The 27,047-nt window shown below is 38.6% G+C and overlaps 1 protein-coding gene and 1 non-coding gene across 2 annotated transcripts; one reads left to right on the top strand and one right to left on the bottom strand.

The window, feature by feature from the left end:
- Window positions 1-6,010: 6,010 nt before the first annotated feature.
- On the top strand, window positions 6,011-23,357 carry sdr42e2 (short chain dehydrogenase/reductase family 42E, member 2). The gene is made up of 11 exons (XM_041778565.1): window positions 6,011-6,475; window positions 9,421-9,516; window positions 9,685-9,742; window positions 12,029-12,147; window positions 12,296-12,371; window positions 15,539-15,621; window positions 17,821-17,958; window positions 18,657-18,722; window positions 19,790-19,853; window positions 19,955-20,028; window positions 23,118-23,357. Exons 1-11 carry the CDS (start codon window positions 6,011-6,013, stop codon window positions 23,355-23,357), a joined length of 1,479 nt encoding a protein of 492 aa, XP_041634499.1.
- A 759-nt stretch (window positions 23,358-24,116) lies between these two features.
- trnal-uag lies at window positions 24,117-24,198 on the bottom strand. Its single transcript has one exon. It is a non-coding gene; the product is annotated as a tRNA-Leu (tRNA).
- Between the last annotated feature and the right edge of the window lie 2,849 nt (window positions 24,199-27,047).

Genomic DNA, 27,047 nt, shown 5'->3' with positions numbered 1-27,047 from the left:
AACGTGGTAAAAGCAGCTCTTTTATTGCAAGAAAAGGAGATAAATGAGTTGAAATACTGATTATACATTCAAATTTACCCATGATCAAAATAAAACAGAGTAAAATTAAAAGTATAATTGCATGCTCTTTATAGACTTTTGGCACCTTTTTTTTCCAGACACACATTTGCGACCCACTGAAAACTGCTTCGTGACCCACTTTTGGGTCCTGATCCACCAGTTGAGAAATTCTGTTTTTGTCTGACTCTTAAATTTCAAACTGATTTATCGTCAGTTTTTTCCATGTCTTATTACTGGTGAAAATGAGGTTGACAGTTTATGGTTAAATGTTGACGCTGTTAGAATCTGGCCCCTGCTGTGATTGAGTTTTATACCCCTGGTCTAGATAAACACTCTATCTCAGGAGATATAAAAGCTCTCTATTACTTTAATAAGTGAAACATAGATATTAGAAGTCATATCTGCAGCTCTCTTAAAGGCCCACTGTCCCTGAAATTGTTCTCACTCCACCATTAAAGGGAGATTCAGATGTTAAAAGGGTTGTTGTAGAAGGTGAGGTGTGGCAGGTTAACTTTTATGATCCATCTTATTAGAGGTAATTAAAGATAACTTAAACAGTGTACTGATTCATGCGTCTTTGTTTTGCTGAATCTCTTCTTCCTCTTAGCTCTGTTTCTTTTGAGTCTGGGTGGAGCTGCAGTGTAAAGACAGAAACTGAGAGTTGCTCCACCTTCATTAGTCATATCCAGCAGTGATGACTGACACTTTAAATGGATCAAATGTTGTCTGTGTGTCGTCATTAGAAAGACAGTTTTCCTTCACATGCTACTTTAAAATTTGGCGTAAAGCGCAAAAAAAAAAAATCTGAATGATCAGGAGGTTTCATCTTTATAAAGTTATTTTTAAGGGAAATTCAAGACCAGTCTGCTTTTTAAATCTATTTTTAGCAGATATTAATTCAATACTGCAGTGAATTTTTGTTTTAATATATATAAATACTTACAGTATTAGCAGCTCATACCATATTAGAAACCACTGCAAGCTGAGTGAACCCTGGAGCTGTCTAGACGTCACTGGTCCGTTAACAGAGACTACAGTCTGCACTGTTGTTCACACACTTCATTAATGAACTGTGTAACATTGCAACAGATGATCAGATAAAGTTATTAGGAGCTGCTTTGTAGGTGACTCAGGCATGATGTTATAATGGAGAAGAAGAAGAAATGGCTGATGCCTGATTTATTTATTTCAAAGAAGCCAAGGTCAAATCTGAGGTATGAATCCAGTCAACACATGTCCTCTCCACTAAAAGGGAAGTACATTAAAATTCAGCTTTTTTAATCTTCAAATTGCTCTCACAGGGGCTTCAGCCATTTGGCAGCTGCTTTTTTTTAAATTACGTGCTGTGCATTGAACTGTCAGGTCACGTTTGGCAGTCTGTCTGCTAAATTAAACATGAAGCATCTATTTCTGTCCTCTCCAAAAACCCAGGAAGTTATCGCTGCTGCCGTTGCTGCCTACTGTACCTGTCTGTCTTCATGTCAAAGAACACATCAGCTGTAATGCTTTAGCTGAACTGGCTATTTGGTAACACGTCACCTTCTGTATGCAGGGGGCACCAAATGATTGCATACATTTTTAAATGAAAAACAAAAAACTCTGTTGTGATTTAAACTACCACACAGGAGTAGGACAGATGATTATTCCTCATCTTGTCTACTTACCAAAGAGGCACGCTGTCAGATTTGATCCACATGCAGGTGGGAAATAACAAAGTACAAATACAAATACTTTGTTACTGTACTTCAGTAGATTTTTCAGCTATCTGAACTACTTTGACAAATTTGGGTCACTTTATCATGTTTTGTCCAGAGTGCATCAAGAAGTGCACAATGTTAAATTTTGTCCACTAAGGCACCAGGAAAAGCACTTTGTTATTTCTTTCCACTAATGGGACAACAAAATGAGAAACTTAAGGCATTTTTTTTCCTACTTAGAGGGCATAAAAAGGGCACTTTGTCATATTCTATCCTCTCACAGAGCATTACGAGGGCACTTTGTCAAATTAAGGGCATTTTTCCATTTTTTTTTAATTAAGAAAGCATCAAAGAAGGACCTTTGTCAATTTTTTTGTATTGGTGTATTGCATGGAGAAATTAGAGTTAGAGTTAGAAATTAGAGAGCACCAAAAAGGGCATTTTGTCATGTTCTGTCCACTTACACAACATGAAAAGGAGTACTTATTCAAAATTTAGGGACTTTTTCAAATTTGTTAAATTTTGTGTATTTACAGGGCACCAAAGACGACACTTTTTGAATTTTATCCACATATAGCTCACCAAAGAGGGCACTCCATCAAATTTAGGGCACTTTATAAAATTTTGTCTACCTCGAGGGAACAAAAATGGGAACCCTGTCAAATTTTGTACACCTAAAAGGCACTGTGATTTCCACTTACAGGGCATCAAAAACTAGAATCTTGGGGAGTTAGAGCAGGGGTTCCCACCATTTTTCCTTGGAGAGACAAGCTGGGGCCCCAAGAACTGGACAAAAAAAATTAAAGCGTCATATTGTCATATTGTTGCCAAAAATCAACATCCATTTATTGTGTCATGGATAAAACCCTCAGGAAGTGGACCTTCACAGTTGTTTTATTCTTAACAAGCTCAGAGCAGACGGAGCCTCGCCCTGAGATCTTTGACGCCTCCCCTAGGGGATCCCGGACCCCAGGTTGGGAACCACTGATTTAGAGGGCACCAAACAGAGCATTTTTTTTTCTTCTACTTAGAGGGCACCGGAAGAGCACCCCCTACTGTTTGTGACGTGGAGGTGCGCCACTGAGCGATACTAGTTCAACATCAAGCAAATCGTAGCAAGGCAGATTTATATAAAAACATATCACCCATATAAAGAGGGGATTACTGTATGGTAAAGTAGTATAAAATCAGTTATAATGCAGGATTAACTACAAAAAAGCCTGATATTGCACCTTAAGTGGTCAGGGTGTTTCATGAAGTTTTGTGGCCTTGTTAAAATTGAATGAAATTAAATGTTTCAACATATTTTTTTCCAGTGTAGCTGTGAATTTATTATGAAAAAGTCTTCTTTTGCTCAATACCAGGGCTCCATACCGCCCTTCCAATCACTTTAGACTTACATCCATCACTGCGGAGTACTTAAGCCTCCAAGCTTTAGCCCTTGTTCATGTTTCAGGTGACAGAACTGTCTGTCCACCTGACGCCTCTTGAAACGTCACCCTTCGCTGCTGCGCGCTTCCTCCAGACTTTACGGTAGCAGTCCTCAGGTAGAGATGCTCCCCATAGCTCACAGGTGAGTGACAGGTGAGAGACGTGCGGCGTCGCGAGTGAAGGACCGAGAGAGCACAGGGAAAGTACGGACGGGATTATTTCATGAGCCGGCCTGCATGGGAATGGATGTGAGGAGACGAAGGGAATATTAAGGTAAAAAGAGAGGAGTTTCTGTGGGGTTGATTTAATCTGCAGCGGGGAAGCTAGTGCAGTAATTTAATCTGTGTGATGTTTATTACATTGGCTACTTGGGTTTACCTTTAGCAGGGTCGTTTGGAACAAAATACAGCAAAGAGCTTTTATAGTTTTAACAGAATCTTTATCTGAAGTTTATTTGTGTAAAAATGCTGTTTTAAGACAGATGGAAACTTGTGAAACTTGCTTGGTAGGCTGGCAGACTTTTCTTCTATTAGCCTATTTCTAGCCCATTAGCCTCATTAATAGAAAGCTACAGTAATTTCTATGTGATGATGCCATTAAATATCGATAAAAGAGGTTTATAATGATGTTAAAGACCGAAGTGATTATCCTAAGACTTATTTTAATACGATAGTTCTATCTGGACGCCATTTATATTTCTCAATTAGTCAAAAACGTATCAAAATAGCATAAAAGCAAGCTATTTTTTTTTCACAATTTACATTTATAATGCATAAATCTAACTACCTTGAGCTGAATAGTGTTCAAATCTAAAAATTTATTGATAATGATCTCTAATATTCCAGATTAAAGCTCCTGTGAAGAGCCAGCAATGACACAGTGCAAAAGTGATATTGATACTGAAATGACCTAAAAAAAAAAAAAAAAATGTAGTCAATTTTTGATTAAACAGTAAATTCTGGATTTAAGAAATGATGATGGGTTATTCCTGACTAATGGTGACTTTTCAATGTTCAGTCTTTTGGAGAAAAAATATTTTGTTCCAGTTTTTTTTTTTTTTTTAATTATTAAATACTGTAAATGAAATGTTCAGCCATAAGAAACCTGAGTGGTAGAGTTTAAGCACCTAAGAATGAAAAATTTCAGGCAATTTTTCCTGAAAGAATGTGAGAAAATTCCACCCTATTAGATGACATGTACATAGGTATTACAAAATGTTAATATGTACATATTTAGAAAAACTTAGCTTTTCTTAGACATTTTGTGTCCCAAGCCAGTCTTTTTCATTTGAATGATAATTTTACAAAAAATACTCAGAAGAATATATATATATATATATATATATATATATATATAAAATCTTAAAAACATGTAAGTAAGAGTGGAAATGAGCTCAACAAGGTGGAACACACCCTAACAGGGTGGAAACATACACTGGCTTAAAGTCTTATAACAATATAGCTTTAGGCTGTTTATATAGCACCTTTGAAAACATACATGCAAAATCATGCACAAGAACCCAACAATTTAAACTTAGACCAAGAGTACCTGAGATGTAAGATAATATAAGAAAAAAGACAAAAAATGCAATATGCCGAGCCATTGCATTTCTGCTGCACTCACTTTTTAAAGTAAAATGAGACGTTAAGGAGCTGTGGTGGACGTAGTTTAAGTGTTTTACTTAGAATACAAAGAGACTAACTGTGACTTACTGCATATTAACACCACCAGCACAAGGTGCTGCTGATAGCAGGAATCCACTCAGCACTTACATAAGTGAGCGTCTGTGGAGTGTCACGCTGTCTGCAGCAGCATCACCTGTAGCCTGGCGGAGACACATGGACTCTGCATGCACAATCCATCCATCCATCCATCCATCCATCCATCCAACCAGCGATACATCCATCCATCCATCCATCCATCCGACCAGCGATCCATCCATCCATCCATCCATCCATCCATCCATCCATCCATCCGACCAGCGATCCATCCATCCATCCATCCATCCATCCATCCATCCATCCATCCATCCATTTTTTCCTGTCTACAGTATCTGTGGCCAGGTCATGGTGGCAGAAGACTAAACAGTCCAGACCTTTCTCTCCTCAGTTATATTTCCCCTCCTCCTTCTGTGGGATCCCAAAGCTTTTCCGGATTAGATGCGATTTACGACCCCTCACTAGAGTTCTGGCCCCAAGATCTCCTCCCACATGTTCCCAAAAGACAGCCAAAGGGGAGCGTCCAGGACACATCCTAATCAGACACCTGAAGCACCACGACTGGCTGATTTTGATGCAAAGGAGTAGTACTGTCTGTACCATCCACATGCTGTGGGCCCACCACCTGCAGGGATGAGCTTGGAGGCCAGTGCAGATTACACTGGGGGGCAAGCAGAGGCAGTGGCCATAGTGTGCTGATCCCCAGGGGTGTAGATATATCATATATCAGCCTTAAATATCAGAAAACTATTGTGTCCTCAGAGTCAGTTGTTTTGGGGGCCGCATGCTGGGGGGGGGGGGGGCTCTGATAGCCCTGGACATTTTGAATGAAGCCCTAAAGGTACCACAACTATCAGGATGTCGACTTCATTGCTCCTCTTCAAACTAAGCCTGACTCAGCTTCCCTGACTATTCTCTCTTTCTCTAGCACAAGAGGCACTTGGTGTTCTTTATTACAGAAAAGGAAATATCAGCATAGCATAGGCAAAAATCCAATATTGTGCATCCATGCTAAAGTAACAGAGAGTGAAATGATGTGATTAAGTGACATGGACATCTACGGTGTAAATGCATAAGAGATTAGAAGCTGATCAGAACTTTTTAATGACCAGACTTTACCTTCATCCCATCAGGACATTTATGGAGCTGTGCAGTCCCAACATGAGCGAGGCTGGAGGCTCTCTGTGCCAGGTGAAGCAGCTCCCCCACCCTCTCTGTCGCCTGCAGGCCGGGGGACATCACCTGCACAACTCCCCTCACCTCACCCACCAGCCCTGGGTCAATCACCCGGCCCCGGCTATTGCCTCCAGTCCCCCAGTGACCGTCCGTCACCGGGTGAGTGGCGCCATGGCGTCCAGCTGCAGTAGCCCAGAGTGTGCGGCCTCCAGACTGGGCGAAGAGGCGGCTCTGGCACGAGATGTCACCACAGGGAAGGTGGTGGTGACAGGAGGAGGGGGGTATTTTGGTTTCAGGCTGGGGAAAGAGCTGGCGAGTCAGGGGATGACAGTGATCCTTCTGGACATGAGGAGGCCTCCCTGTGAAATCCCTGAGGGAGCCATCTTCTATCAGGTACAGAGACATGAGGCAGATGGACATATTTGTCTGATGTCCCACTCTTTACCAGTAAAAATAACCTTTCCCTGCATTAAACCTGAAAGCTTCAATAAACATAATATTCAATTTACACAGTAACACCATTAATAAACGTCTGGACATGACATGCCTTAAGTTTTGCTGTCTCCTAAAGCACATTTCTTGATATGGACCCATAAGGAGCTGAAAAAAATACTTTTTTAAGTACTTTTAAGTATTTTATGGAAGCTTTAAAAATCCTCTTTTAATCAAATTCTCGTTCATATTGAGTTTACATGCACCGTATAAAAAATCTGTTGAGAAACATAAATGATACAAGCACTGGAAGCGAAGTTGCCATATGGATTCTGTCAAACTTACCTCACAATTGCGTGTATCTAACTAAAGAAATACAGAACAGATTTAGTGATTACATCTTGCTAAATAATGGTGTGTAATAGTTTATAAATGATTATTTAACAGCAGAAAACAAAAGCATTTTTTTTTTTTCAAAATGAAGGCTGTCAGTGCTAATGTATTGGGCCTAATTCACCTAAATCTTTAGATTTTTCACATTTGTTTGTGCAAAAGTTTCTAAGAGAAACCTACGTTTGATTTATGATCTGTTTTGACACTACTGACATGTTCACAACAGTGTTTTTAAATCAGTGAATGCCATGTGGTCGTAGGCTGGAAGCTCATGCAGGTTTTTCCTAATTAGCATAGAGAAACGCCCATTTTATGCCCATATAAGGGCATGAGACTGGGCAGTTTGCAAACACAGAAAGCATGCTGAAATGAGAGGAGAAGCAGCAAGATTTTGGTAACATTAAAGTAAATTTAAACTGTAAATACCAAATAGCATTGGTATAGCAATATAATAGCAATATAAGACATACTTATATAGTTCTAATGTGGGTGAAATACTTGTAATCAAATTAAAAAAGGCAAATTTAATTATACAATCTGGGCCAGTGGTGGATAATGAATTTAGCCTATTCAACAAACATAAATTGACTGATGCCACTTGTTCAGAGAGCACTGTTACTAGAAACGACATGTAGGAAGAAAAAGGATAAATTCCAGGTGAATTTCAAATTTTTTTTCTAAATAAACTGGATTAAAGGTGCAGTGTGTAATATTTAGCCTATTAGCATTTAGCAAAACAAACTTGGTTAAAATGAAACATAACATTTATAAGTAGACTGATCTAAATCTGTGTTGACATCTGATAACACATTTTTTAAATTTATGTTTTAAATTAACCCAGAATAAGCCTTTTATTCATAGATAGGGAGGGTCCCCTCCAAGGAAGCTGCCATCTTGGATTTTTGCATTTTGCCTGTTTCTATGGCACCATAGAAGGAACCAAATAACAGTTAAGCATGTATTGATTTTTAAACTTCACTGGTTCCCAAAGTTATCACCAGAAAAATGAGCATAACACTCCAGAATTGACTGTTAGATGTTGATAGTCCCATTTTTACGCACTGTACCTTTAAATAAAAGCCTACATTCATTCTAAAAATGGATTCTTTTAAATGATAACACCTCTTTTAAATACATTTAGATTCCCTTGTGTAAACATAGGCCTTATTGTGTTAAATAAGTGTTTAATGATGAATTTCCCCCGAATGTACTGAGTTTATATTCATTATTTTACATTTGCAGTTCATATCAAAAATTGTATGGTTAAATTCATACTTGAGCATGTTTAAGTCATGGATTTGTGAATATTATTGAATGATATGAAAACGTCAGTTTTATAAAACAGGTGTAAAATAACTTTAAAATATGTTATTGTGTCTCTAAAAGGTGCAGCATGTAATATTTAGTGAAGTGTTTGATAAAATCTTGAGCCATCCTAAATACATCCAAAATTTGCCAAAATAAGGGCCTGCAGAAACTGTATTTCCTGTACAGAGTGAATTATTTACAGTTGACTTTGACGGTTTTATTCTACAAATCTTTTATCTAGTTCATTTAAAGTTTTTGTTTAATTTAGTTTTAGGGGAATCTTACTGTACAAAACAAAAATCGTAAGTCCAGAATTGTCAAGTTCTGCGGAAAGCTCTGATATGTCTCCATCTTTTTGTTTTGTGACAACCCAAATCTGAGTTAAACTTTTGGTTATGGTTGAAGAATTGAAGAAATTTTTGTCATGTTTTGATTTAGGAGGTGTTCTGAAGCTAGATCTGTTGAGCACCACTACTCTAACTCATGGTTTTAGACCAAACTGGTGTAGCAGACAATTCAATAACCAGTCGTAAAGTTATCATCATAAAACTACATTATAACCTCTGCAAGACAGTGGATTTAAACAACAATGAAAGCCCACAGTGGCTGACTCTTGGTGATGAGTAGGACACGCCATCTAGTAATGGACATTAAAGGAAAAAAAGAATGATTTCTTATGTTTAAAGTCTTCCCTCTCACAGTAAAATCTGCATGAGAAAAGCTGATGAAATCCTGCCCACAACACCTTTTTTACTTGTACCACTAAGCTCTAGTTCTATATAAAACCCCAGTCTGCATTCGTCTGACTCTGTTGACTTGAAAATCAACTCTAGTGTTTCCATGCTTCAGCCAGTGCCGGCGTGCCTCTGCTGTTAGCAGGCTGGAAACAGACACAGGTGAGTGATCCACGTCTGAGCGCCAGCTGCTGACTGGGTCACTGAGGGTGGAGACATGATTCAGGTTTCACCTGCAGGCCTCATGGCACACTTACCTTAATTATAAGTGTCTTTTAATGGAATCATTATTGACTCACTCTGCAGCATGTACGAAAACCTGACCACGACTTGCCCCACTGCGCACTGTTTCTAAAGTAATACTGTTTATTTTTAAGTTTAAAAACCATAAAGCCCTTTGTTGCTTTGAGTTTGAATAAATGATCTCACACAAGAGTTTGCAGAATAAATTGTTTCTCTGTTTTCTTCCAGAGTGACATAAGGGACTTCTCCTCCCTCCATAAGGTGTGTGAAGGCATCGACTGTATATTCCACACAGCATCTTATGGCATGTCTGGACCAGAGCAGGTGACCTGTTTGTCTCTTTGTTTGACTGATGCTGATTAGGATTTCTGTCATCATCTGATATGATCTACACTTTTTACAGATTCAAAAGATTTTAAAGACTGAAAGAAGTCTTACCTTCATAAAAGAAGGAATGCAGTTAAGAAGTGTCTTTTGTCTTTTTTCCCACAGCTGCAGAAAGACCAGGTGGAGTCTGTAAATGTTGACGGGACCAATAATGTCATAAACGGTAAGCATAATGTAAATGCTCATCTGTCCAACATTTATTGTGTTTTTCAAGATCTCCACAGTTAAAAAAATAACAAATAAGCCTGAATTACCTAATAAATGTGGACAATAAAAGCATGACATGCAATGCTATGTAGTGCTGACATGTGCGGGTTCTGTCCGGGTACTCTGGCTTCCTTCCATACTCCAAAACATGCTTGTTAGGCTAAATGGTGCTCCACATCGACCACAGGTGTGAGTTTGTGCGTGGCTGGTAATTTGTCTCTATAGGTTGTTTGCAATCATGTGATCCCGAATCTCCGTTTGGGGACACCTGCACTAAACTAAATCGGACCGCTTTGTGGAAACAGACCATACACGAGTTTTATGTGACACCACTTGTCCAGGCTCTAGATGATTTAGATTTTTTGCCAGAATATTTCACTACTTTCAGGACACAAAAGTAGCTCAAAACATGGCCTTTTTGTCTTCTATGCGGAAATCACTACTTGCCCCCCGAGAAGAGTTCTCTGCTGCTGTGTGGCGTCATCTGCAAATAACTTTTATGCCAGGCCTCTAACTTGACTGGTAATCAGTGTTGGTTTACCTTGCAAAGCAGATGGATACACCAGTTTCCATGTTTCTCACTGGCGAATCCATCTTGCAAAGCTCCCGTCTGAACCGTTTGGGCCCGGTTAGAAAGTGACAGGACCAATCAGCGATGAGGGGCAGTACTTTCCGGCGCGGCGGAAGAGATTAGTGTGGATGCTGCTAAATGCCAGTTTTATCAGAACTTGACGAAATTTCTTCATTAAAAGAAGAACAAAGAACACCAGTGAGTTGTTTCCTTTTGCCCGTAAAGATGTGACAGACAGAATGTTCATCCAATCACACTGAGTTTTTTTCAAAGCCTCTGCCCTTTCCCAAACACTTAGTATTGAAGGTTTTCCAGATGAATGTGTGAAACAAATCAATCTGGTGTGTCAGGTTAAGTGTTGGTGGTAATGCATAGCAAAGTTATCATTTAGATTACTTAGATTACTCCTTTATAGTATTGTTGTGTGTTCTTCTGTTTGCAACTCGAGGAATCTGTGATTAGCCACCCATCTGATAATTTCATTTTGTCTTTTGTGAGCACAAAAATTAGAGAAAACAAGAAGATCTCGGAGCATCAGCACTGTTAATCTTTCTTGACTATCTGTAGGCACATAGTTGCATGTCTGTGGAGGGTAACGCAGCTGTGCCAGTGCGTGCATGTCATGAGCTATGGAACTAGTGAGATAGTAGATAACTGCCTGGAGACATGCATGACAGTATCAGAATGTGGAATCATCCCCTAAATTTTTGAAAAAGAAACAGGAATAACATCATAGTGAAAGTAATTTTAAAAGCACACATCTTGTTTTTATTATGTAGCCTTTCCAATGAGGCAAACAGTATTTTATGGACAGCCTCCACTTAGTACTATAAGCATTTGCCTAGTGGATGGTAAGATTAGGAGCATCTAAAGCATCTGTGAAGGGTTTACATCTCTAAGTGATCACTGCTGGGGTTCTTTTCTAGTGGATTTCTGTTGTTATTGATGTTATACTCATTTGCACCATGAGTGAAGTTACCCACTGAGTTGGAGTTCCTGCCTGTAACTTTAGACGCTGCTGAAAGATCCATAGTTTATATTCTTCATCTGTAGGCATTGCCTTGCTATGAGGTTGACTCTCAACTTTGTTTTTAACAGAGGAGACCCATCTTACCACAGATTTTCAAGTTACTGCAGCTCTGTCATATTTTAAAGTATTTAACACTTTCAACAGTGTAGTCTAACTATACATAGTGTGGACTAATGTAAACACCTTAAAGGTGTTTAATTTAACTCTATATGTGTTGAAATATCACTGTTAATTTTGTTGTGTATTTAACTTTATTATGGATTTGCTCTTTTTGCTGTTATTTATGTTTGGCGGTGTAGCTGTTCTGGGATTCCCCCACCCCTTCCATGAGCCTACGTGGAAAGCATTACGTAGGAACAGCACACATTCCTGCTCTCCTATGCTGGTGCAGCATGAAGGAGAAGCCGGGGTGGAGGAGGGTTGCAAGAGCAGTGTGCAGAGAGAGCGACCAGGCTAGGGCAGTTTGAATGAGGCAGCATGAGTGATTAGCACATAGCTTAGAGCAGATCAGCTGACAGTCAGTTGAAAACAGGGCTCGACTCCATGGCCTGCCTGAACTAACGCTATATGCTCTAATCTTATTTGATTACAATAGTGGTGTGCACTTTTCCTCTCTGCTTTGCTGTCATTCCCTTTCCCAGTGTGTAAGGAGAGGAGCATCCCCAGACTGGTCTACACGAGCACCATAAACGTGGTGTTTGCTGGGAAACCGATCAACGAGGGCGACGAGGCCTCAGTACCATATGTTCATCCCGATGCAGTGAGTAAAAGTAGACTTTCTTTAACAAACTTTAGCAACTGAAATATTACCCACTAAAGAAATGAGCAATGGCTATCACATGTTGTAAAAAAACTCACTTGATTTTGGTGAAGTTGATGTAATTTATCCATGTTTCTTTCTGTGGCAGCACATCGACCACTACTCAAGAACTAAATCAATTGCAGAGCAGATGGTCCTCTCTGCAAACGGCTGCATCCTGAAAGGTGAGGCACATTTGTCACAGGAAATGGAGTTCAGTGTGTAAAATTTATAAAAATGAGAAAAACATAGTGGAGCAGTAGTGTGTAAATTTAGAACTGCATGAGTCTGAAGAGCAGCAGCCATGTGCACTTTGGTGAAAACACAGAAGCATATTTGTCATCAAAACAGAAATTTTTCGTGACTTGCTGTAAAATGGGCATCATATGACAGCTGAAACCAGAATAGACTTCTAGATTCATGCACAAAAATGATTAAAAATCAGCAACTAAACAAAAACAATGCTTTGCATTTGTGTGAGAAAGTGTACGTATAGGAAGAAGCCACCTTTCTAAGACTAGCTCTGACACCTCTACGGGTGACTTAAGGTTGCTCATCAGTGGTTTGATTCACTGATGAGTCACCCTGAAGCTTAAAATACACGACGCTCCAAACAAAAGTACGAGGTTAATCCAGAAAACACTGTTACAGTTTCAGGTTTTACATTCTGTACATTTCCATCTACTCAGTGAAACCAAACTCCCTCCATCAGTGACCGTCTCCTCATACATTCATTAAGCTAAGAGAGAGATCTTTATCATTATATACTGCACTCGTATCTGCAGCACAAGGATAGACTTGTTTTTCCTGTGTAAGTCCTGTACTTAGGTTTAATTTTGAGCTACTTCCACCTCTGTCTTTTATATGAGATAAAAGATTTAAAAATTATAAAATTAAATTATCACAAATATTGCTACTGGCTTTGCTAATGTCCAAATACAAACTGTATCTTAAGTTTACCCCGGTAGGTCTCTTAGGTAATTGTCCTAAATTCAAGATTCAAAGCACTAAAACAAGCATGCAGTGTTTCTACAAGCCACAATACCAAAAAAGTTGGGACACCCTGTAAAATGTGAAAAAAAAAATGCGAATCCTTTCGAACATAAATTCAATTAAATACAACACAAAGACAAGAAATTTGCTGTTCAAACTGATAGATTAGGTTGTTTTTGGAAATACACACACATATAATGAATTTGATGCTTGCAATAAGTTTCAATAAAGCTGGGACAAGAGCTTGATTAACACTGTGTTATGTCACCTTTTCTTCAAACAACACTGTAAACATCTGAGGACAGGTGAGACAGTTAGTTGATGTATTAAAAAAACTTTCCCAATCTTGTCGTATGAGCATCTTAAACTGCCCAATAGTCTATCAGTCCATGTCTTGGTCAGCTGTTCTCTTCAAATCTCTTTAAAGGAAGATCGAAGGCATTGAAGGTTGTTGCTTCAAGGTTGTAGATGTTTTGACTGATGACTTTTGTGTTTGTAACTGTTATGTTTCATGTCTGTAGCTCTGCCAGACCACTGGCAGTCCTTGCCAGGATGCTCTTGTATAAACAATGTGGGGTTTTTGGTTGTATTTTGCTCCTTATAATGCATCCTGTTTTTATTGAGGGGCAGTCTGGATGACATGCAGGCCAGTGTAGAACCTGCGCTCTTTTATTGCGAAGCCATGCCGTTGTAACTCATGCAGAATGTGGCTTAGAGTTGTCTTACTGAAATAGGCAGAGAAGTCCCTAAAAATATATCATCTAGATAGAAAAATATGTTGCTCCATAACCTGTATGTACCCCTCAGTGTTACTTGTGCCTTCACAGATGTGCAAGTGACCCAGCCATGGGCACTAATACACCTTCACAAATGCTAGCTTTTGAGAGCTCCCTTGAAAAAAATATGGATGGTCCTTTTTCTCTTAAACCTGAAGGACTTTATGCCATTATTTAAAGTAACAATTAGAAATGTAGACCCGTCAGACCACCGCACACTTTGCCTCTGAGATGAACCATGGCTCAGAGAAGTTGGCGGCACTTTTTGTAGATGTAGCAATGCACTCTGTTAGCTGGCAGTGGTTTCCTGAAGCTTTCCTGAGTCCATGTTGTTATATCCATTAAAGAATGATGCCAGTTTTTATTTCTGAGCTGAGTGAGCAGTGTTGATCCCATACATGCAGAGATTTCTCCTAATTCTCAGAATCTTATGATGATAAAATGGACTGTTGTTGGTTAATTGTCTGAATTCCTTGCAATTGTATTTTGGGGAATGTTGTTCATAAACTGTTGGACTCTTTCATAAAGTGGAGAACCTCAGGCTGCTATTGATTGGGAATGTCTGAGCCTTTTATGAGTGTTCCTTTCATACCCAATCAGGGTACTCTCACCTGTTACCAATCAGCCTACTCATCTGTGGAATGTTCCAGTTGTTTTTAAGAATTCTACAACTTTCCCAGTCTTTTCTTGCTCCTGTCCCAACATTGTTGGAACATGTTGCTGGCATCAAATTTTAAAAAATGTGCATATTTTGCAAAAAAACAACAGAGTTGATCAATTTGAGCTTTAAACATCTTGCTCTCGTGTTGTATTCGGTTGAATAAAGGTACAGGGGTTTACAAATCTCTGTTTTTAGTTTTCATCCACATTTTACACATCCCAACTATTTTGGAATCACAAACCAACATAATGTCTTAAGATTATTTTTTTTAAACATTTTAATTACCCTACTCACTTCTATCCTAATACAAGGCCCAGTCTTAAACAGCCATCTATTGCTTTACTTTAGGACAAACAAATTAGATCCAATTAGAGGCCACTATGCATTTTGTACAGACACAGGACTGCTCTGCTGTTTGTGTTGGTTTAAGGATGGAAATAAATGTTGAATTATATAGGGATCTCTAGCAGGAAATTAGGATGATGTGACATCTCATGTACTATTTTAAAGACTCTCTTTTCTTTGCAGAAATTAAAAAAAATGTTTAAAAGCTCATCTTTGTTAATGTCTGTCCCAATTAAAGGTTTAATTTTATATAGTAAAATAAATTAATATTATCCTATTTGTTCTTAAGTAGGACTTGATATGCATCTAAACTGCACTCTTTCACACTCCCAGCTCTAAGGAAAGTGAAAGAGTGGGAGAGTAACAGACTAGAAATAGGCCATAAGCCTTTCTCCACTTTAATTTTATATAGTAAAATAAATTAATATTATCCTATTTGTTCTTAAGTAGGACTTGATATGCATCTTAACTGCACTCTTTCACACTCCCAGCTCTAAGGAAAGTGAAAGAGTGGGAGAGTAACAGACTAGAAATAGGCCATAAGCCTTTCTCCACTATAATATCCAATCTTTTGAAGGTGGTGGACTGCTTCGAACCTGTGTACTGCGGCCGTGTGGGATCTATGGACCAGGGGAGAGGAGACACCTCCACAGAGTGATGGTGAGAGATTAAAAAGCATGCATAATTACAGTAAATGTTAAGAGATAGATAGGGAGAGCAAGAGAGAGAGAGTCCTATGTTACAGATTAATGCCTTTGTGTTGGCACTGGAAAAAGAAAAAGTATACATCTTGCAGCGTCTGCAGCCTCGTATGTGTTTCTGCCTGCAGAGGTTACATTATTGATAAAGCTCTTCAGGATCCAGTTTCAGGCACCTGCTCACCCAGTCTGCCCTTTACAGGATGCCTGTGTGCTGGCTTTAATGAAGGCTGACTGGTTTCATTTATACTGTACAATATCATCTGTATATTTGCCAACTTTGTGACTACAAACCCCTCATTCCACAAAAGTTGGGACATATAAAATGTGAAATAAAAACAGAATTCAGTGATCTGCAGCTCCTTTTCAACATATATTCAGTTGAATAAAGCACAAGGACTAGATATTTAAAGTTCAATATGTGTGTTTTTACGGAAACATCCATTCAGAATTTGATGCCAGCAACATGTTCCAAAAAAGTTGGTACAGGGGTGAGAAGTTGTTGAACGCACTTCTTAAAGGCTCAGTTATTAACAACCAAAGTTGGCCTGAGGTTCTTCACTTTATGTGAGACTGTAAACAGTCTATCAGATTATGAACAACATTCCTCAAATTGCAATTGCAAGGAATTTACAGATTTCACCCTCTACAGTCCAAAATATCATCAAAAGTTTCAGAGAATCTAGAGAAAGGTCTAAAAAGGTCTAAACAAGCACTGAATGGAGACTTCTGACCCCTGAGGTGGCACTGCGTGAGGAAGTGGCATCATCCTGTGATGGATTTTACAAAGGGGGCTAATTTGGAAAACTATTTTTGGTAAACGCTGTACATTGCTGCATCATCAAATGTAAGTTAAGACTCCACCATGCAATGCAAAAGCCATAAATCAACGACATCCAGAAGAGCTGTCGACTTCTCTAAGCCTGAGCTCATCTGAGATGTACTGACCAAGAGTGGAAAAGCGTGCTGTGGGTGTGAGTCCATATCCTAAATTTATTTTCAGAAATAACATCTGTCAAGTCAACCACCATCCAGATTGTTATCAATGTAAAGTTCAAAAGACAGCGTCTGTGACAGTTCAAGGGTGTATTAGAGCCCATGTCTGGATCACATGCACATCTTTGAAGGTACAATTAATACTGAGAGGGACGTACAAGTTTTAGAGCAGCATATACTAGCACCAAGATGACAATGTATGACAGTTGACAATGCCAAGCCATATTCTACAGGAGTTACAACAGCATGGCTTCACATAAAAGAGTGCACACAGTCCAGTCCTGTCTCCCATTAAAAAAGTATGAAGCACAAAATATGACAACAGAAACCTCTCACTATTGAGCAGCTTTAGTTGTTCAGACCCCTGCAGAGCTTTCAGGCCTGAGGTACGGCGTGTGATGGAGCACCATCAGGTGATGAGGAGGATTGACACAACCCCAGTTGTGCTGTGGATGTCCTTGCATATAACCGTGGGAAAATATTCTGCTGAAAAAATAACAAAGTTCACACCTCTAGGGTGGAGTAAGGGGTGAATGTGGCAGCCTAGGGTGGGTAGCAGGGTTGCCACAAGACCTGGTTGTACTGGTGTATCACCGGGGGTAGAGGCATGAACAAAACAGCTGCTGATTCACACACGTGTGTCAACATGTGTCAAGCTTGACTCTGGCCACCCCCCTCCCTCTTCGGCCTGGGGTTGTGGCATATTAGGTCCTGTGATGAATCCTTATTGCCCTACATGCCTTAAAGTTATGCACATGATTCTTCAACAAATAGTGTCTCAGTCTTCAGCTTTACAAGCACAGAGCTGCTTGTAGGATATAAAAGTAGTATGATAAACAGTTTTGTGGTTTATTAACACTAAAATAGTGCCTGTTTCACCTCTAAATAATTCATTTAAACTCATTTTACACTATTATCACTCAAGTTTTTATTTATGCCTGTAAATCACTTGAATCAATGCCTTCATCTTCCTATTTTGTCAGCTCTCTGTCATGTCAGATACGCTTCATCTCCTCTCTGCCCTCCATTTTCCTGTTTTCTTGTATTTCTGTCACCTTTATGTTTGTCTTCTTACCAAGTACTGGCAGACTTTTCTCGACATTTCGTCAAAAGCTTTCATGGAATCATCTGTCTATTCACTCTCCTGGTACTCTCTGTCTCTCAGGTGAACGTGGAGCGGCAGCTGTTCACATTCAGGTTTGGTGACCCTCAGGCCATGATGAACTGGGTACATGTCGATAACCTGGTGATGGCTCACACGCTGGCAGCCGAGGCTCTCACGCTGCAGAGGAGCTGTGTCTCTGTAAGTCAGAATGCAGACACCCATGAATGGACTAAATATGCTATAAAACTGCAAATAAGACGTCACTTTACCTTAATCTTATTCATACTTTTTCTATTTTATTAATTCTGACATCCTGAGTATAACCTGTTTTGTCTGAGTGCATCAAGCTTACATGATGGGAGTATTAGTAGTTTGTTGTAGTAATAATTTATTAATTTATTTAAGTTGTTGAAAAGTACAAATCAATACATTTCAGGGTTAAATTGACTAAAAGAAGGAAATCATTTTAATCTAGCTTCCAACAAAGTTTATTTCAACATTGTTTATCTCAAATTTATCCTGAGTTTTAACTGGCTGGTTGCCAGAAAAATTGACTGTTTTTTTAATCCAGAAATTCAGTGATTATTTGTTATCATTAAACATTTTCCACCAGAGAAGTGAATAGTAGTGTTGTCTGAAAGCAAAACAGTTCGTCATGATTTTGACACAGTACAGACTTCACTGATATCAAATAAAAATAGTCGTAGGCCGAGCACTGACCCTTGAGGAACCCCACAGGTAATCTCCAATACTTCAGATAACACCTGATATGCTAGCAAACTGATATCTCCCAAAATTTGATCAACATACAATCTTTGTTTCAGAGTTAGAGCTCACTTCTGTTTACAGTTTTATTGGGTGATAAAATATAACCAAGTGTTTGTTTTCTTCTACAGAGCGGACAGGTGTATTTCATTAACGATGGCGTTTCAGTGAATCTCTTTGAATGGTTGACACCTCTGGTGAGTTAAATGATTGTGGATGTTATCTGCTGTTATTTTCTTACTGTCAACACAATCATGAAGTTTGGGGTTTAAACTAACTGTGGTTCTTAACTTCAGGATAAAAAAAATCTCTTTAATGACAATTTTCAATTGTCATGGTCATTAACCTCTTACAGGAGGGGTGTCCAAACTTCTTCCACTGAGGGCCACATTTAGAAATATATATAAGAATGGTGGAGCCACTTTTCTATCCCTCACCTTGAAGTTATTAAAGTTATTATAACCAGTCTAATGTAGGTTAAGATATTCTGATTGAGTGTGCTCACATGGCTAGTTAGTAGTAGACCAGGCAAAAAGCCAATCAATTTAAGGATTTTGGACCGGCCAGTCAGATTTCAGGGGGCCCTTGTTGGCCCTTGCAACCACTGGAACTGGCCCTGGAATGCTATTAGTGCTGCTATCTGCTTAATCAAACAGGCCAATATAAATCAAGATATTGCTGTAATTTAAGAAAAAAAAATCAATATTTGATCCTTGTGACCAGATAAGATCTTGATCAGAAAAAAATATAAAAAAGATATTGCAAATAAATATTCATGTAAATCATTTTTTTTTAAACTAATGCTGCCATTTTTGGCCACTTGCACCCTTAGTGTAGCATTTTCTTTTATACAATCTGAGAGACAGATATAAAGAGAAAGTGATGAAAATATGAATTATTAAAACAAGAAGCATCGAAATCAAGAAAATATAATAAAAGAATGATAAAGAATTTCTTAAAATAAATTTCAGTGGTTATAACTAGAGATGAATTAAAATACTTAAAAGCCATAAATTACTTATTTGAATATGTGTTAAAAATACAGCTAAAATGGAACAATTATTGTGATAATACTAATAAACATTAAATAATAAATTACTACACAAAGGTCAGACTGAACAATGAGTTTTAAATTTACATTTAAAAGTCTCAGTATTTCAGCTTCTAGACATGTCAGTGCAAAAAGTCTACATATTATACCTTTAGATTCATTCTATTTTAAATTAAAAGATGCTACATTTATTTACTTTTTGTTTCTTTACAGTTTGAAAAGTTGGGCTACAGCAGACCGTTGATAAACCTTCCTGTATCACTCGTCTATTCAGCAGGTAGCCAAGCTTTCTTTTTCTACCTCTGTAGATATCCTTAATATTTATCTAGATATTTGTTTAAAAAGTATTTTCTAACTCTGTTTTTCTTCTGTTCTCAGCTATCCTGGTGGAATATTTGCACATTTTCCTGAGACCTGTAATAGAAGTGCCTCTCCTCTTCACCAGAAGCGAGGTAATTCTTCTTCTTCTGCTCCTGCTCACGAATTTAAAGCTTTTAAATTTATTCTCATATGTTGGATTATTTCTGGAGAGCCTAGACTGTCTGCTCTTAGCGCGGTCTTTGTTCTTCTTTTCAAACATCACGGCTCTGGCACCTGTTTGGCCTGGCTAAACTAAGAGCTTGATGCATAATGGATTAGATGTCTATAGATCGTGAATGTATGCATGCACATGCATGTGGCTAATTGAAAGTATACGCCTTGTGTGTTGGGGATAAGTTACCTGCTCTGTGATGGGTGGATTCTTGTTTAAGTCTGGGCACTGAAGACAGATTTCATTAGGGCGGGTATTTTCCTATCAGGCTCTCCCTCATATGATGCTATCTCTCATGCATTAATTATGAAAAACGAAAGTGAGACTTAAGAAAAATCTAATTACAGAGTCGATGGCAGCATTTTACGATTGTTTGTAGCACTTTTAAGAAACAGAAGAAGTCTGATGTACCAGGGTGAGGACAGTTGACCGTAATCCTGCCCCAGGGTGGCCGTCATGCTGCATCTTAAGGAGCCTCCATGGCGGCCGGTACGATCCTCATGAATGTGTGATGAGGCAGAAACCAAAGCTGAGCCCGTGGGCCTGCACCAGCAGCTCATTCTGTCAGACAGCTGCTGGTCGGGGGATCGATGAATGTCCCGTGAATAAAACATTAATGGCTGTGGGTCAGAGAAGGAAGTTCGGGATGAGGTGTGCAGGAAGTGACCTCAGTACAGTGGCTGTTACCATGGTGACCATCTGGCCCGGGAGTCAGATGATCTGGCTCACTCTCAGGTTAAACCATGGCATGACATTTCAGACTTGTTGATAAATTTGTAAAATTTAGAGAAAAGATGGAGGTTAGAAGTCAAATCAGGTGCATTTAAATCTCTGGATTTCTTTTGATACTTTGACCCACAAACATAAATAACATGAGAAAATTTATTTTAACCCTGCATGTACATATGAAGACATCACATTTGGCTTTCCAAAAGATATAAATCATTACTTCTAGTGGAATTTTTTAGATAATTGTCCAGAATGTCCATCCAAGCAGTTAGCTTTGAGTGATGGGAGAATTTGCTCTGAAAATTTTGAATTCAGAACAATTTCCAACAAATACCAAACTAACTCCATCAAAGGATACCCCTCCAAATTCCCAATTAAATTCCCCCAAAATTACAAATGAACTTCATGCTTTCCATGAAAATACTAAAAAAAAAAAAAAAATTCAAAGTGAATTCCCTCTCCAAAAAATCAAATCAAAGTCCTAAGAAGAAAAAACAACAGACATGAACAAAATTCCTTAAAAAGGACACCCCCCCATCAAAGTCCCCAAACTTTACAAATAAATTTCCGAAACATTCCATAAAAATACCAAAAAACTCAAAGCAAATCTCCTCCACAAAAAGATTCATAACTCAATACAAATTAAAGAAAAATAGATGAATTTCCAAAACTTTCCAAGAAAATACCAAAAAACTTCAAATTAAGCGCTCAATGGACACCCCCCCCAAATATATATAAACGAACCTTTCAAACTTTTCATGACAATACCAAAAAATGTAATTGTAATCACCTCAAATTCCCCCAAATTACAGACATTTACCAAATTCACATGAAAATGCCTGAAAATTTCCAAAAAAATTCCACCTTATATCCAAATAAGTTTTCTAAACTCCCATGAAAATACTCCAAAATTTCAGAACAAAATCACCCAAAAACCTCCATTAAAATTTCACTGAAAATACCTGAAAATCAAATTTTAAAAAATATCCTGAAAAATCCCTAACATTTTCCTGAAAATTCCTTTAAATTTTAAAGCAAACTGTCGCATCATTTCAAGCAAATTACTTTAACTTCAATGGAAATTTTATCTCAAAAATCTTAAGGCAGAAATATATTGTAGGAAAGCTAGGAAAGATGCCATGTTCCCTTATGCAGATGCATGGTCGTAGGAGGTAATCGTGACAACAGTGGGTGTATAAGATGTTGCCCTTTAATGTTTAAATGTTGCACATTTTACCTTGAAGTTGCTATTTTTCCAGTGTTTTGCTGCATACATGCATGCTTAAACAAACACCTTACATTATGAAAACCATTAAATTGCTCAGAAATTTGTAAACATTCTCTCCTGTGTAAATCTGATTCACAGATTTGCTCACTGGACCTCTGCAGACATTTTTCTGCCAAGCCAACAGTTCAGTTTAACCTCAGTTTAGCCAACCTGCTTTTACACTCTGATGGCCCATGACTCATGACTGCCTCTGGTTACTGCATCTTCTTACCTTCTGGGAGTAAGGTGTCAGCATGTGAAGTAAACATGCTGATAGAAGAGGGAGGATGCGAGTTCTTTAAAAGCTACTTTCCAGCATTTTACTTTCCCACGTCATGTGCTCCTCTCTCGTGACGTCAAAGTGCTCCGGTTGGCACAGGCCTCTTGTAGAAACATCTTCAGGGCTGTGAGGTATGACTCATGACAAATTGTCATACCGGTTCATCATCATTGTTCAGAAACCTTTTAACCACAAACTATTAAATCCTGCTCATCCTGTCTGACCTGATGATTATCCTCACTTCATATATCTTCTTCTTCAGCCTTCAATTTGACCACATACAAGAAGACTGCTGTAATAAGTTATTCTCCATCCACAGTAATTACCTCTCTGAGTAAAACACATGGAGAACTGAAGTAGAAAGGTTGTCAAAACTGGAGGAGAACAGACTGCTTTTTATGGACTGCAGTGTGTATTGTTTTATTTAATGTATAATCAATTTAATATTGTTTATGTTTTCTAAGTTATGTTGCAGGTAAAATAAAAAAAAAACAAGAAAAATGTTTTAAATAGTCATATACATTCATCTAAAATGTCAAACCTACTGGAATATAAATCTAAATTTTGCAGTGGAGAATTCTCTTTACTTCCACTTAAATCCTTTGCATCTTCACAGAAGACATAAGGTTATAGATTTGTTTTCAAAATAAATTAGGTGACATAATCCCTTAAAATAGCTTTGCACTTTGGTATTGGTATTTAACTGAGCACAATTGCCTGTCTTTCATTCTAGGTGAGGAACATTGCAGTAAATCACACCTTCAAGATCAACAAGGCCTGTCGAGAGCTGGGTTACTCTCCGAAGACCTACAGCCTGGCGGACTCTGTGGAGCAGTACCTGAAGTCCAGACAGTCTGCCACAAGCTCACCTCCATTTAAATCCTCCTGGATTTCCCAGCTGCCCTGGCACCTGGTCCTGCTGCTGCTGATGTTTCTCAGCCTGGGTCTACTGATGCTATCCTGTGTACTATAATGGTATACTTCATGCTCTTTTTTTAATTCTAGGAACATTTAATGACTAAACTACTAAAATGTATAATCAACAAATGTGACTTATTCATAACAGAGTTCACCAGATGCACAAAATATTATTTAGAAACTACTCTTAAGAATATGATGCTATTTTTGTGCTTCACAGTAATTTTTTTCAAGTCAAGTCTGATGTTAGGTGTGTTTGTGTTTGATTTTAAAGTTATAAAACTAAAGCTGCTGAAAAGTATTAATTTGTAGTTGTGTAAATGTTGTGAAACTACCTACAGTTTAACTGTGGTCTTATAAAAAAGAAAAAAAAAACAAGTATGTATTTCAAAAATAAAAAAATTATTATATGTGAAGTGTGCTTCCAGGTACTATGATCAGATGTGTACTAATTAACAGATATTTAGAGGTGAATAAGTATTTAAATGGTTATTTTGTACACTTTTAGAAATAAAAGTATAACAATGAATGTCGTGGTCTTATAAGTAGCCTCTTTTTTCTGCTTATTTCCAATCAACAGTTCAGATTGAAGAATTTTTACAATGTGCATCCTCTGAGGTGTCCTTTATGACTCAGGCCGCCACAAGGGGGCGCGCTTGTACTTCCAATATCACCCTATGATAATGTAGTCTGTGCCGGAACTGAACAATGGAGGCGTATTTTAGTTGTTGTAACCTTTGGTTTGATATTGTGTCGCGGCTCCTTGTGTGCTCATGTCAGAAAATAAATGAACGACGAAAAACTCAAACATTAATGGCAGCGGTGGGATTCGAACCCACGCCATCGAAATGACTGGAGCCTAAATCCAGCGCCTTAGACCACTCGGCCACGCTACCTTGCATTTCGTGGCCAATTCACACATTTATGAAACCAATGTAAAATCTATATATTTAAAGACGCATTATGTTTTTTATCACGTGAGAAAGATAACTGACTTGTCACTTCCTGTCTGTTATTAACAGCCTAGCCCCGTGATTCAGGTTTCACTGGTAACGGGCCAATGATGATTACACTAATATACACAAATTAAACGTTGAAGTCCTGTAGGCTGATCTTAAATGGGGACATCATTGCTTCCGATTAGCTATAAATCACGACTAAATGTGGTGAAAGTTCTATCCACTGCTGAGTTCAAGCCCCTCTTTTTCATAACTATAAATGAGATTATGGATTTGTTAGCTCACAGTGTAATGAGATATTTTTGACAAGGATTTAGACAAAGCCTTTGCTAATATTTGAGTTTTTAGTGTAGAAATTAATACGTGAATATTGTTAGAATAATATCTGATATGCTTGCATACTTTCATTCAACATGAATATTTGGAATCAAGCATTTCCTTGATCGTAGCAAGTGTAAATCACTTTCTCTCATATTTCACTCACTCAGGTTGGATGGTCAGAGTTGGTCTGAACTCGTGGCTGTCTGGCAGACCTCCAGGAGCAGGAGACAGGAATGTGTGGAGGATTTGCTTTAAGGTTGCAGTAAGCTAAACATATTACGAAGCTGTGACATTATTCCACCACCTCCATAAGCGATTGGTTCCTGTTAAGTTGTTTACAAAGTTGAGCTGCAGATAGCAGAGGCCTTCTGCTTAACTGGAAGCGCTTTTAACTTATATGACAGATTTTAAATTCATAAATACTGGCATTTTATCTTTGGTTAGGCTTCCTCCTTTTGTAACTACAACGTTACTAAAAAGCTCTCTGTGCTGGTGTATTCTCTTTGCAGTGAAGAGAAAGCTTTTTTACATAGTAGTATTGTGCTTTTCTGATTTTAACAGAAGATCCAAGAGGCATGCAATAAATGTACTGTTTTCAGTGATAATAAGCAGAGTTCCCTTGCTTTTTTAAGATGTACAAGCACTTCTCCAATGATAGGTTAATTTCAGTCTTAAATCAACTAAAAATCATTACTGATTCAAATAAATGTATGTCAGTACATCAATACTGACACTGGACCGTGGAGTAGTGGAAATGTTTTCTGTGGAGTGAAGAATCATGCTATGTGGTTTGGCAGTCAGACTGGCTAATCTGAGTTTGGTGGATGCTGCGAAAACATTGCCTGCCTGACTGCATTGTCCCAACTGTGAAGTTTGGTGGAAGAGGGATAATGATTTGGGGCTGTTTTCAGGTTTGAGCTAGGCCTCTTATCTCCAGTGAAGGTGAGTCTTAATGTTCCAGCATATCAAGACACTTTGGACAATGCTATGCTTCCAACTGTGTGGCAACAGTTTGAGGGGGGCCCGTTTTCTATTCCAACCTGACCGTGCCCCAGTGCACAAAGCACGCGCTATAAAGACATGATTTGATGAGTTTATGATGGAAGAACTAACCTGCACAAAGCCCTTACCTCAACCCCATTGAGCACCTTTGGGTTGGACTGGAATGGAGATTGTGAGCAGGCCCTCTCAATGCCATTACAGCCCCTGTTAGTGTAACGGTCAGGCGATCGAATACTGTTGTTTATATAGTGCATGTTTTAACTGTTTTTACAGCTCAGCTGAGTCAGTGGGTGGAGAATTTTGAGTGTCTGCAGGAAAGAGCAGGTGTAGTGTGTTGTACTGGATCTTAGTGAATGGGTTGGTAGATATGGGTTAATGAGTCCTGTTGGGTACTCAGGGGCTTGACCTCAAAGTGCTCTTAAAGTGAGGATGAGAACTTAAACTTAATCCTGTAAGCCATGGGGAGCCGATGTGGATATTTCAGTATGAGAGTGATATGAGACCATTTGTTTGACCTGGTTTGTAGTAATGCAGTGACGTTCTGGATTGACTATACAATTTAAGGTTGGCATACTGACTGAGGTGAAAAGGCTGTTACAAAAATCAATGTGAGATGAGACAAGTGCATGTATAATCATTGCCAGTTCAGCTGCTGGCACAGAAGTTCTCAGCTTACTGATATATCTGGAAACAATGTTCTGGTCAGCTGCACGTGGAAGTCAAACAATAATAAGGACTCAAAGAACACTCCAAGATTATGAACGTACTGCAAGAGAGAAGGGCCCGATGTTTTCCATGATAATAGGAACAGATTTGTCTTGTGCAATAATTAGAACTTCAGTTTCGTTGTCATTTAGCTGCAGGAAGTTCTCTTTAGTCTAGTTTACATCAGCGTTAAGGAAGCCTGAACAACCTAAGGCCTCAATGAAAAATGCAGATCATCTGCTTAGATGATATGCTGTGTTAAAGCCTTTTGTGATCAGTTAGAGGGAAAACAGAGAGCAAGATTAGGAAAGGACCCAGGATTGAGCCCTGTGGCACACCACAGTTTAATTAAATGCTCCACATCTGTCAGTATGATATGGGAAATATCAGTCCAATGCTATGCCCCGCAGACTTTGGTACTAAGATACTGTCTTTCTGAAGTTAATCAAGGTTTATTTATTTGTGAAACCAGTTTGTATTCTTTTATGTCGTGTTAAATCCAAGCAGATCTCAGATTGATTTGCTGACACTTTTCTAAGATTTCCTCTTATTGTCTTGCCAAAACCTGCCCCATTAGGTAAGTGTGCTGTGCAATCCCCTTGTTTAGAGGTTTAACAGATTTGGAGCAAGTTGAAAGCTGAATGAGGAAATCTGAGTTATGTAAAACCTAATTATGAAAGGAGACAAAGCCCCATTAAGCATTCAGTAGGTTACAGAGTACACAAGGGGACGAGGCATAGAGGAGCGAGCCGACCTCT

This window comes from Cheilinus undulatus, linkage group 21, assembly GCF_018320785.1.
Source record: "Cheilinus undulatus linkage group 21, ASM1832078v1, whole genome shotgun sequence".
In the NCBI taxonomy this organism is placed as follows: Eukaryota; Metazoa; Chordata; class Actinopteri; order Labriformes; family Labridae; genus Cheilinus; species Cheilinus undulatus.
The sequence above is the reverse complement of the archived record's forward strand: the minus strand, read 5'-3'. Positions and strand labels throughout refer to the sequence as shown.

Coding starts and splice junctions, on each gene's coding strand:
- sdr42e2 (XM_041778565.1), top strand. CDS start 6,011: ATGACCAGACTTTACCTTCATCCCATCAGGACATTTATGGAGCTGTGC. Junction 15,622..17,820: donor GACACCTCCACAGAGTGATG/GTGAGAGATTAA, acceptor TCTGTCTCTCAG/GTGAACGTGGAGCGGCAGCT. Junction 19,854..19,954: donor ATCACTCGTCTATTCAGCAG/GTAGCCAAGCTT, acceptor TTCTGTTCTCAG/CTATCCTGGTGGAATATTTG.